General features: G+C 39.4%; 1 protein-coding gene across 10 annotated transcripts in view; it reads left to right on the plus strand.

Moving 5' to 3' along the window:
* RC3H1 (ring finger and CCCH-type domains 1) overlaps window positions 1-12,984 on the plus strand; it is a 60,010-nt gene that overhangs the window by 45,562 nt on the left and 1,464 nt on the right. For 5 of the 10 annotated variants that reach the window (XM_010580660.1, XM_010580662.1, XM_010580661.1 and 2 more), the window contains 9 exons: window positions 193-410; window positions 1,924-2,300; window positions 3,452-3,583; window positions 4,143-4,313; window positions 7,509-7,719; window positions 8,830-8,920; window positions 9,065-9,200; window positions 11,194-11,364; window positions 11,969-12,084. In XM_010580660.1, the coding sequence (XP_010578962.1) occupies window positions 193-410; window positions 1,924-2,300; window positions 3,452-3,583; window positions 4,143-4,313; window positions 7,509-7,719; window positions 8,830-8,920; window positions 9,065-9,200; window positions 11,194-11,364; window positions 11,969-12,084 (1,623 nt within the window). Of the gene's footprint in view, window positions 1-192; window positions 411-1,923; window positions 2,301-3,451; window positions 3,584-4,142; window positions 4,314-7,508; window positions 7,720-8,829; window positions 8,921-9,033; window positions 9,201-11,193; window positions 11,365-11,968; window positions 12,085-12,984 lie in introns of those variants that run through there. The other 5 variants (XR_775203.1, XM_010580664.1, XM_010580663.1 and 2 more) reach the window with 5 other exon arrangements.

Here is a 12,984-nt window from a genome sequence, read left to right on the forward strand (position 1 = left end):
TAAGTGATTAAGTAGTAGAGTAGAAGACTAAAGCTAAAACTCTAAACTGCTTTGCTTCGCTGTTTGCTTATATTTTAATTGGAGAAGGTGATGTAAGCCTTCAGAAGGTGGAACATAGACAAAGAACAGTGTTTTGAAGTACAATGTGCTGTGTCAGGCCTCAATGAGCAGTGCCATCTTTCTGCTTTTTAGGCTGGAATCTGGCCCCAAGAGCTCTATTTCTGCCTTACCAGTGAACCCTCATTCCATGCCCACTCGGGCACCAACAGATCTGCCTTCAGTGTCTGTCACTAAGCAGTTGCAAATGGTACCACGAGGGTCTCAGTTGTATAATACTCAGCAAGCAGATATGTTTTATCAAGATCCTAGAGGAGCTGCCCCACCATTTGAGCCAGCACCCTACCAACAAGGTGAGTATGAGACCAAGCTCTCTTTGTGATTTCATTCTTTCTTCCCAAGCTGGTGTTTACTTAAGCTCTTAAGTTGGAGTTCTGTTGCATATCACATGGACTATAGGCATTAACATGGTGATGGCATAATAAAATGGAAGTTGACAGACTTTTTACGTCTTCACTAAGGACTTCAATGCAAGTCAAAACAGAGGTTTGTATCCATCCAGTGTAGCAACTCCTTCTTTCTTCAGTTCTTTCCAGCTGGGCTAGATCAGAGATGTGGTAGACCTTAATTCAGTTTGACTTGGGGAGAATGGAAATAAAGCTTAACCAGCACAGGGTTTTATGCTTGAGGGGTGAAAGTACTTATGTCCTTAATGAAAAGTGTATGAGTGTTTCAGAAATGTCTGCACATGCATGTGATGGGTAGAGACAAGTAAAATTTGACAAGGGCTGGGCGCAAAAAAGAAGATATCATAAAAGAAGGAAGTAAGAGGAAAAGTTCTAAGTATAAAGAGACCAAGTGGAGAAAGATAATATTGAAGGGGATTAAAAAGAAAAGGTATGGCTATATATAAAGACAGGGAGTGGTTCTTTATGCAGCGTAAGATGGGAGAGAAATGACATAAAGTGGAGTTAATATGAAAGGAAAATAAGGAATAAAAGACCCAAAGACATGGAAAGAAGAAGAAAAAGCCCTAGGAAGGAAAGGGAGCAGGGGAGGGAACCATTTCTGAGAAAGTTGCAGATCATTTTGAAGGGAAACAAAAAAAAGCTTATATTTGATTATTGTGTGCCAATGAAGATCTGAGTTGTCCACAAAATTTGATGCACACGTTGTTAATGATGTGTGCACATTCATGCATATTTTTTAAATTATCCAGAGATCCCAGATATATTACTAAAATCTTCACCTAACTAGGAGGTGTGATCTTAGAAGTCTTTGGTGATTCACAGTACTGAAATTTCCTTCTACTGTTCAAGAGGTAGAACAAATCTTTAGGTAACTTTAAATTCTAATTAATCCAAGTTCCTTTACACAGGCAGTGGCTCTGATACGTTGGGACAAATTGCATTTTAGTTGTGTGGATAAAGAAGTACAGGCTAATCTTCAGTTTACTTGTTAAGTCTTGTCTAGCTAAAAGCATTCATATCAATCTGCAGAGACATTCTAGTGAATTACTTCTGTCTGGTATGCTAGCAGGACTTCTGTGGCACCTGTGGTTGGCTCAGCCTCACCACCTCTTCTCCAGCTACTGTAACCTTTACACCTTGCTGGTATCTTATTTAGATAATTAAACTGTGTCACTTGAGCTTTGGATCAACTTTGCTTTTTCAAGGTTTTCTGTGGTTAATTTTTGAGTAGAAATACCAGTTAGGCGGGGGGGCAAACAACAAATGTGAATTAATTTATACCATTCTCTTCGTGATACTTGTAGACTGGAGCATTTGAAACAATTTGTTTTTGTGGACAGTTGTGATAATCACTTTCTGTATCTTGTTTTTGTTTTTTCCTCTTGCTTTATTTCAGGAGTTTACTATCCCACTCAGTCCATGTCTCGGTTTGTCCGACCTCCTCCATCAGCTCCTGAACCTGGTCCACCTTATTTAGACCATTACCCACCCTACCTTCAGGATCGTGTGGTGAGCCCACAGTACACGCAGCCACAGCAGTATCCTCCTATGGGACAACCCATATACCCACCACACTATGACAGCCGTCGTGTATATACCCCTGTCCAGCCATATCAGCGAGAGGAGATTGTCCGAGGAAGCCCTGTACCCATTGAAATTCCACAAGCTGCTGTACCTTCCTACGTACCTGAATCCAGAGACAGATACCAGCAAACAGAAGGTTATTGCCCAGTGGCTCCACATCTCAGTCAGATCAGACCTTCATGCCACAGGGTATCGCTTTTATATTGCATTTTTGTAGTTATTTGAGAGAGAAAATATAAACTACTTGAAGTTCAGTGTTTTTGCAGTAATGTGATGGGTTTTGTGAGGAATGAGAAATTCGAACTTTAAGAAGGGGTACATTTGATGAAGCTGATAAAAAAACCTGGAAGGCAGTTTAGTTACTGGTGAACTTTGCAATTGTAATGATGTTAATATGTAAAAGAACAGGCTGCTACTTAGCGCTTGAAGTAGAAAAGCGTTGTAATTAATTTTGAAAGTCTCATATGGCCCTGACTTCTCCAACAAAGATTAGGCTGCAGAGGGCCACTCTTTCTAGTGTAGATTGAATACAGTGTGTGCAAATGGTTGTCTGTGCATTCTCGTGGTGCCCATCTGTGGCTGATCATTTCTGTGCCTACATAAATAAATACACAAACATACATCCCTTGATAAAGGAAGTAAAAATTCTGCTCTTCCAAATTTTCTCTACTTCAAGATTGTGAACTGGAGGGTCTTCCTAGTAGAAGTATACAAACTTGTTTTGGTAAATCACCAGCTGGAAGTGAGTCCTATGGAACAGTTGGACTTAGGTAGCTGTCATTCAGATTCAATCATATTTCTGTGAATCATATTGCTGAGTCCAGCAAGCATTTTTAACATAGCTTATAGATCTATCAGTTTTGAGTTTGACACATTTGTGGGATGTTTAATTCTATTGCAAAATGAAAAATAAATGCAAACTAACTGTGACTAGGTTATGATCTGTAGAGTTCTACCACTTTTCCCCCATATGACTGAAATGGGGACTTGCCATGCTGGAACATGTTCTAGTGGAAACTTTGCCAAGTTGGAACACAAGAGTCATGTTGAGCTACCTGTGAGTTAAAAGATTAATAGTTTTAAAGTTAGAAACACTGGTTTAGTTGAGGATTTAATCAGTTTTAGGCAAATAACATTCCTTGCTTTTGGGGTGTCTTGAACTAACACACTGGCCAGTGTAGGAACATGCATGTCCTATATTAAACAAAAAAGTTAACAGATAGACTTTAACAAAGTGATCATTACTTATTATTGTAATGATACTGTGTGTTCACTGTATTTTCATTTTCTTGCAGTATATGATTGCCGTATTTTGTAACATATTTCTTTCTTCATTTCAGCCTCATCCCAGCCTGGATGAACTTCACCGACGAAGGAAAGAGATCATGGCCCAGCTAGAAGAGAGGAAGGTGATTTCTCCACCTCCTTTTGCGCCATCACCAACCTTGCCTCATCCATTTCATTCAGAGGAGGTAAGCACAGTTTGACAAAAATATGACTTACTAGTATGTTTAGAAAATATTTTGGAGTTTGTGTGTGCTGGTAGGTAAAGACAACAAGAAAATTAGAACAGTACGGTGTTGGGGGCAGTAGATTTTCTGCTCCAGGTGGGAAGCCCTTATAGTGCAGTCTCCAATCTCTCTAATGGCTGTTGATTCTCTGTGCTTTTGGTGCAACCAAGAAGATTAGTTTTGAGCCATTATTAATTGAAGTGGTCAGTCTTCACGGTTACTGGACTTTGCTTCATTTGCTCCTGTTATGTTTAGAATTAAGTAACAGCTTGATAGGAGGTTTATCTTTTTTTAACCAAGGTCAAAATATCACTTTCATACTGACCAAGTGAAAGTCAGCACTGGGAGTGTAGCCAGGTCATGAGAATTTCACACATTTCATGGTTGCTGTGGCCCAATTCCAAATGGTGATGTATCCGATAAAAAAATAATCCTGATGGTGTTTTTCTCCAAGTTCACTGCTGTTGAACTAAGTAGTGGTGGCTGTGAAGCTGCTGCTTCCCTTCACTTACAGAACCAGGTTTTTGTTTTTGTACAGTACTTGGATGAAGACCTGAAGGTAGCTGGGAAATACAAAGGAAATGACTACAGCCAGTACTCTCCCTGGTCCTGTGACACCATCGGCTCCTACATTGGAACCAAAGATGCAAAACCCAAAGATGTTGTGGCAGCAAGGAGTGTGGAGATGGCGGTATGTAGGGGAACACAGAAGAGAAGTTGATACTTATGTGGGTTGGGAGGGACTATTTAATTTGCTTTCCAGGATGATGGCAGTGCTTGTATTTAAGCTCAAAAGTGCATTGCAGTCAAAGAATGCATTTGCAAGTGTATGGAGTGCTTTGTTTTCAAAGTTATGAACAATCCTACATCTGTGTAGCTGTTTTAAAATTCTGGATATAGATGCAGGCTAACCACTCTGCTCTAAAGCCATGGATAGTGAGGTATTTTGCCATGAATCTTTACACTTATTTGAAATCCAAAAATGACACTGTACTGGCAGCTTGTTAATTAAACATGTCCATCTGTTGCTTCCTGTACTTCATTCTGTCAGAAGGAGATGCTGTAACTTAACTTTGGTGCTGTTAATTCCTTTTAAAGTGATCATTACTGCTGTTAACAATGTTACTAGTTTTTACTTGAAGGACTCTTTGTGATTTGTGACCACAAGAATACCCAAAACTTTCATATGAAGCATTTGAGAGAAGCATAGTCATAACATAATACTAGGCTGATACTTTTTGAGGGCAATTTCTAACTCTATGCTGTGCTTATCCAATCCTTCACTGAAGCCGTGGGTGTCTGGCTGTGATCTTACTTTGTGCTGCTGCGTTTTTGCTAGGTCAGTGTTGCAAACAGAAGGGGCTGCTAGGGTGTCATTATTGGGAATCGTGAACATAGAAGAAAAGAAGTAGGATTCTGAAATACCACCACTGTTCTGTTTCTTCCTAACATTTAAGTGTTGCTCTACAGCAAGAAGTAGGCTGGTAACCCATGCAGGTAGGAGGACATTCAAGTCTTCAAGAAAAGGGACTGTTTAGTCTGAGGGATTGTTTTACAGAGGTGCATCTGTTTTTCTCCTCCAATTCCCATCTGTAAAAGTGTTCTATCATCTTCTGTTTATGTATTGTCACTGTCATGGTGACCTTTCTTTGGCCAGTAAGGGGAGGGGGAAGAAATTTCTATCCGGAGTTTATTCTTCTGTGGACAGGTGCTCACCTGTTGCAACCACTTAACTAAATCATGGGATTTTTTGTCCAGCTTCTGCTCTTTGCCCACAAGCAGGCTTCCCTGTTTCCCATCTGCCTCACTGGAATTAAATGCACGTGGTTTCTGTCCACTGAATTGCTTTCCTGTAAGACTTCAAAGGGACTGTGTGAAATGGGAGCAAAAAGGAGGCTTTCTCCCAGAAAAAGCAGAGCAAGAAAAGGCATTTCATCTGTGGCTTTGGGTTTTTTACATGTCCTTTTGCTTTCTGTCCTACACAGTGTGTTTGCCTCAAGTCATAATGTTGTTGCGTTTGACCTGGGGAAGTGCTGAGATTACTGACAATCGGCTTATTGCTGTCCAAGTGGCAGTGTCCAGGAGCGAACAAACAGCTCTTGTCTTTCATCCCTGCTGCTAGAAAACTGCGCAAACAAACTGGAACTCAATTAAGAGAAGTAATAAGGTTCTGGAGAAGTAGCCTCCTTTTTCATTGCTAAACAAAGCTTTGTTCTGCCCCAGAGCTAGTTTTCAGATGAGCAAATAGGTTCTCTGCTCATCTTCAGTTTTTGTCTCCTCACAGGAAAAAATTCTCAGGAGACCTTCACTGCAGATGGCAAATGAATTAATTCTTCCTTTTTTTATTGTTCATAAGAGATTCCTTTTTTCAAGGATAAAAATAGTATCATGTGAGAGTGCATAATGCTCGATTTTATGCAGATGGCATAGCAACTTTACTATGTTCTTTCCCCACACTCAGTACATGGAAATAAATTAAAATGGGTACCAGCCTTCTACAGACTCAAGATTAAAATGTCTTTTTTTTTTTTTTTCAGAATTCCAAAGTAGATGCTGTCTAATGCGCCTTCCAATTTCAATGTTACATTTCTTGAGTTTAGCTTCCAACTCAGTTGTGACTGCCATTTTCACCCCTTTATTCCTGCTTTAGCTATGTTATCTTGTCTGTCACTAGCAATACTTATTTTCACTGAAAGCTTGCAGTTCTATTTTAATTTTGGACCGTACTGAAGTTTTTAGCCTTTAGCCAGTCCTCTTTTTGTAGTAGCCTCACTTACTTTGTTTTTTCTGCTGTACACAGCAGTGTGCTACAGTTTTATTTCTTTAGCAAAGTCTTAGCTTGATTTTGGCAATTCTTACTGTGTTGCATTTTTTGTCAGCCAACAGATCACTTTCCCATTTAACTAAGTACTTTCCCTTTTTTTTTTTCTTTTGAGTCCGTTTATTTCTGTTACTGTTTTGTGTTTATCTGCATGCAGTGATTATTTGGGTTGGGGGTATGTTTGTCTTGTTATGTTTCTTTAGTGTTGAGAACTTTTTTAAAAATTATTTTTATTCATGGAAACAACCCATTGACTTGTGTTTTTAAGTTATCCACTCCAGGTAACTTGTCCCATAACGGGCCTAACTTTGTGTCAGGAAATGCTTTGTTAAAAATCTTTATGATAATCTCTTGTTACTTCTTCTAAGTTTAGTCAAATTGACTTATCCTGCTAAATTGAGCTTGTTTTCCTTGCACGTCTATTCCTTTGTGACTGCTTGGCAAAGTTCTCTGAGAGAGAACATTTTATCTGTTCGTTTGCTGACCCATTAAGGTGTTTCAGTCTGAAGCTGAGTTAGAAGCCAGGATGTTCCAAGCTTTACTACTACTTCATAAAAAAATGTGCCTGAAAAGATGGTGCTAGACATGTCCAAGTAAGTGCTGTACTGAGTAATTCCTATTTTGAGTCATCTGCAGGCTGTTAGATGATACAGTTCTTAACACTGAGCTTTAGAGACATTTCTTTTGGACTTTGGAAGGAGTATGTATTCCTCAGAGATGCCCACTGATCTCCTCTGAATTTATTCTGGAGTCTTTTTTCCCTTCCATCCCATTTCTCTGTCTTAATGTTCTTTTGCTGCTGCTCCCTTCTCTTGGATTTATTTGCAATTAATCATGCAACTGTTTCACGGTGGTGGTAGTAATGGTCATCTTAAGTTAGATCATGAAAGAGACATCTGCTGTAACAGTGGAGTTATAAACTGAAGAATAGGAAGACTAGCTGAAGTATGAATGGAATAGAGAATACAAGAGAGACTTACAGTACTGGTACCAGCTTGTTGTAAAAGGAATGTGGTTTTGTTCATTTCTGAATGTTTTTGACTGCCTTTTCCATATCTTGTCTAGAACGTAGATAGTAAAGCCATGCGTGACCAGCGATTAGACATGCAGCGAAGAGCAGCAGAGACTGGTGATGATGACCTCATTCCATTTGGAGACCGACCAACTGTGTCAAGATTTGGGGCTATCTCCCGTACTTCCAAAGCGATGTACCAGAATTCTGGTCCCATGCAGGCCATGGCGGTTCAGGGAGCTACCACCAAATCAATCATTTCAGGTGTGGTGTATACTCTTGGATTTTGCTGGCTGATGCTATTTTCTTTAGTGCTACAGTGTTGTACAAGTTGAAGACAGACCCTGTTAACTTGTTTCTTGTCTTAGAAATAGATGGGATGTATGTTATGCCACTAAAAATAACTCTAGGTAGGGCTACACTGAGAAACCTGAAGAAAAAGGCTGCCGCTACTTCCTGTTCCATGGGTGCGTTTGCGCACACGTAGCATATGTGTTGGTGTTTGGTGCTGTTTGGAAAAAGTTACGTTGTTCTGCAGGTCCCTCTGAGATGAGGCTTCTTTTAAATCTGTTGTAGTAGAATACAGAAACTTACTGCTTTCTCAAATACATAATGCAAAGCCACCATAATGAAGTACTGTACTGCACTCCTACCTTATGGGTAGTCGCTGCTGCAAGCTTAATGCAGCCATTATTTTGTGTACTGTTAGGCAAAGCAAATAAAGTAGGGATGGTTTACTTTCTACACATCTATTTTCTAATTACATGTATAGTGTGGCTGTAAGTCTAACTCCAAAAGATGGTCTATTTCTTGAGGTGCAATGAATAATCTTAAGACTTAATTATATTCCCCCAAACTTCCTTCTAGATTTTTTTCAGGAGTTAACTGCTGGAAACAAGCAAATGAGGTTTTAACTGAAGCAGTAACTTTCTAGACTTTATCACAGGTAGAGCTCTGACTTCCCTGAAAGCTTGATCTTCAAACTGCTGTTAACTAGGTATCTCAGAGTTATCAATCAATTCTTGCATCTTTTAGGAACTTTAGTAAAAATAATTGCTCTGATAGTGGCTCTAAGTTTGGTTTTGTGTCCCTATCTCCTTGAGTGTCTGAAAGTCCTTCACAATCTCAGACTCTGGAAGGTTGTCACAAGTCTCATTGGACATACAGGAAAAGTCATGCATTACGCACATGAGACTAGTCAGGCATAGTGTTTCTGTGTTCATTTCAGCAGAAGAAACATTAGACTTCCTTACTCTTAGCGGGCTGGCCTTTCTGGTTATTCTCTAATGTCTGTCCAGTTCTGTGTGTTGGCTGAACTACTTAAAGAATAGTTTTGTAGTAATGCAACATGATTTTCTTTCTGTTCACTGGCAGACTACAATCCTTATGGAACTCACGGTGGCTGGGGAGGCTCTCCATATTCTCCTCATCAAAATATACCTTCTCAGGGACGTTTCAATGACAGGTAGGATTGCTTTATTTTTAATTTGTCTTTTCTAAATTTTCTTTATCTGTTTGGGTTTTTTTCTGTGCCAGCTGAGTAAAGTTTTGGGTTTTGTTGGGTTTTTTTTTTTGAAGTCTCCTTATTTTTGCTTTTCTAATCCCAAAGGGAGAGACTGTCCATGTCAGATGTGGCTGGTCATGGGAAACAGTTGCCCTCAGCTGAACGAGAGCAGCAACTGCGCATGGAGCTGCAGCAAGTAGACCATCAGATTAGCCAGCAGACACAAATGCGAGGACTAGAGGTTGGTACCAACATTTTGGAAGAGTGTTGAGGGGTGGTATGGAGAGAGATGAAGCAAGTAAAGCTGCTTTTCATGTGTTGATCTTTCTCTGACTGTAATGATATTCAGTAACAATACTTAATTCTGTGATGCCAGGCATCAGCACTATGGTACAAGTGTAAACCTCTCTCTGCTTAGCAGCAGAAACTTCTCTGCACTTCATCTGCAAATGGACACCGTACTTGAATCTGCTCTCTGTGCTCATTCATATTTCCTTTCATTCTCTCTCTCACTTACTACCCCTCTCTGTTTTTCTGTCTCCTCAGAGGCAAACTTGTGTAGATACCGGTTCCTCTTGGCTTTACTGCCATTGAAAACATCTGATTTTATGTACAGAAAGCTGTGACTTCATCTGTTTCATGTTTGGCTTTGTGTTGTACTTGTTTCTTCCTAAATAGCACAAACCACAAGAGTCAAGAAAATAAATATTAAAGATACTTAGCTTGAAAAATGAAAGCTTAATATTTTATGTCTCCTCGCTTAGAAGAAATGTAGTCACTTGCAACATGAGGAAAGATGGGAGTCTGCATTTGTAAAAGAATTAATGAGTTGAAACCTTCGTATTTTGTGAGACACAGAAGGAGAAATGTCAACGCATAATGGAATAATTGTTTTAGCAAAGCTTTAGTTACTTTTTTCCTCCTAGGAAAAATCAGTAAACATTTACCAGAAAACTATTCTAGGTACCTCAGTAACTATTCATATTAATATTTTCCCAGAAGGAATTGCTATAAGTAGTGGATAGCAGCTTCTGCTGAAGCTATGGTTGCCTAAGAACCTGTGTTACCGAGGAGGGTTATTGCAGATTCGTTGTAAGAGCTCACAATTTTTAAGTCACAGCAGCAGTTACAAGTATTATGCATTTCTTAGTTACTTGAAACATAACTTGTGTTCTTGTGCTCTTGTTTGGGAACAAGAGGAGAAAATGTTTTAAATCTTGCATGTCTGCCTTTGCCATAATAGAAGAGTATTGGAAAGTTGCAAAACTTGTAAGTGGCCTACCTCTCCTGCTCGTTATTATTGTGATTGTGTTGGTGTTAAATCCTACATAGTTGAGGTTTGAGCTTTGATTTTACCGTAATTTGAATTTGTCAGAACTAATAGGTTATTTTGAGTAATAACAGCTTTCAGTTTATCTCTTGTGTTCAAAGCTGCAAGTAGGTACTTGAAATCCAGGAGGCTTTATTGATTTACCTGTTACAAGGTTGTCACAATCACTTAATTCAGTCAGAGCATGAAGAACTAGATTATTTTGCTTTTTTCTTGAATGAATGAGCATTTCTACTTGAAGGCCAGTCAGATGTTCAGTTGTGTGTAGTAGTAGGCAGTGTGTTTACATGCAGAGCACACATTTAAGGAACTGATTCCCAAGTATTAACAGATTTTTTTGGAGTGACTGACATGGTTGCTGCTTTTACTTGGCTGCTAGTAGCTTGCAGCTTGTGAATGACTGCAGTGACTTGCATGCTTCCTAATCTGGGTCAGTAGAGAGCTATGGATTGACATCCACATCTCAAGATATTTTATGTGGTTCAGTAATTATACTGGCTCTACTGTAGAATTTGGCAAAAACTACTACTGTAAAATAAAGCAGCACATTTGCTTATCTGCTGTTACCTTTTGTTCAACAAATAGCTCACAAAAAGAGTAGTGTTTTGTTCATGTGTTTAATCTTAGTTTTGAGCAGGGAGCAGTGTATGGGGAAAACCTATGTAAACTTATTACAGTAAAAGGTATTTAACACTACTTGTTTAAAAGTGAAAAGACTTGTCTGCGTGTAAAAAAACATTTAAACTTGCAATGGAAGAGATTTCAGTTGGGGTCTTGTTAAGCATGGAGAGAGAAGGCCTTGGTTTTGCAAGTAAGCAATACTCTAGAGTTACTGCCTAGAGCTCTTTCTGTGCTTGGTGTGTTGTGTGCTCAGTTGTGTATGTGCTTGGCTTTATGCATTTAGGCTGTTAGTAACAGGCTGCTGTTGCAGAGGGAGGCGACTACCCTGGCAGGCCAACCACAGCCCCCACCCCCACCTCCCAAGTGGCCTGGGATGATCTCAAGTGAACAGCTGAGCTTGGAGCTACACCAGGTGGAAAGGGAAATTGGGAAGAGAACCCGTGAGCTGAGCATGGTGAGTGCTGTGGGTGTGGGAGGCAGAGAGGTGGAGAGGAGAGCCACATAGCTGGCTGCAGCCCTTTCACCCTGGCAAAAAGGCTCTCTGCTGGATGACCACAGCTGGAATCATCCATCTCTCTCTTCACCTCTTTATTCTTCAAAACCTCCTGAGAAGTTTTTTGATTCTTCTTCATGAAGAATTTTAATTCTAGCCACTTCAAAATACTCTGCTGTTGTTTTGTTGCCATTTGAAAATGTGGTGCTGAATTTGTTGAAATCGTCTCCAAGGTCACTGTGCCATGAGTTCTATAAATTGCTTTAACATAGAAAACATCTTCTGCAGGTACAGGCTAGCATTCACAAGTCTGTGTGCTGTTACAGTCTATGGTCTTTGCTTGTTACAAGAATCATCCCTTCCTTTCAGGAAATACTGTCCCCTGAGAGGATGAGCATATCTTACTGAGTCTGTTTTCTTTTCTCATGGCTTTTGTGGGTTACACTGTATGACTGCAATTTACAGGCCTTCATCATTGATCCCAAAGGATGAAGTCTCAAATTCTTCTAATACCATGTTAAAGAGTTTCTTTTTTTTCTGTTTTTTTTTTTTTTTTTTTTTAAAGGAGAGCCAGTCTTCACTGGATATAAAAACCAAACTGGGCACCACTAAACAGACAGAAAATGGACAATTAGAACCACAAAGCAAGGTTCCAGCTGAGGACCTCGCACTGACATTCAGGTAACATGGGTCTTCAACCTTTCTTTGTATAACAGGAGAATGACTTAATCAGGGTCATTCTCTGGTGTATGAATAATATACCGCTTGCCTCACATTGTGTCTGATGTGGAAGCATCTACTACGAAAAGACTATGCAAATGTTTTTACAACACCCTGAAGTTTTTATAGTGCAAGCATGAATTAAGGGCCATTTCCTCTGAGGAGTAGGTGAGTGGAATGAAACTGTGTATCAGTTAACGCAACAGAAGAATTGTGATATTCCTTAAGACCAGAAGTCCATCTAGTCAATATTGGATGATAGTAGGGAGAGCAGGAGATAAACAACAACCATAAAAGAAATCTTTATCTGCTGTTTTAGTTTCAAAGAAAATAAATGTTCCAAATCTGAGAGGAAAGTTATTTCATCCTGCTAAGGTTTGTGATGTGGATGTTGTCTAGGAAGGTATGTAACTTTGAAACAAAGTTCACTTTTATTTGTAGGCAGTAATCTTTATCTGTGTAGATGCTGGGATTGATTTCAATTCACATTTGATAGCTGAAATAAGATGTTGGCTGGGAATGCTAGAAATCTACACAGCAAGCATTTTCAGATGGCTGCAAGCATCTGCATGTGTTCAGACTAATACTTTGAACAGGAAAAACTCAGATGTTTCATTAAGTTTACATAACTTGATGTGAGCAGTTTGGAATCTGGATATTTATTCAGAAAGTGTATCCCTCTCAATTGTTTATGAAGTCTGCATTTTCTTCTTAGAACCAATTCTTGAGTTCTGCTCTACACCATTAGATTGAGGCCTCCAGAGCAGAAACTAATTTTTCCATTTAATAAGATAAGTTAAATATTCTGGAATGTGTACATTGTACAGACTGATACTGTACATTTTGTGGCATATACTGAAA

This window comes from Haliaeetus leucocephalus, unplaced genomic scaffold (assembly GCF_000737465.1).
Source record: "Haliaeetus leucocephalus isolate CR32 unplaced genomic scaffold, Haliaeetus_leucocephalus-4.0 Scaffold730, whole genome shotgun sequence".
Taxonomy (NCBI): Eukaryota; Metazoa; Chordata; class Aves; order Accipitriformes; family Accipitridae; genus Haliaeetus; species Haliaeetus leucocephalus.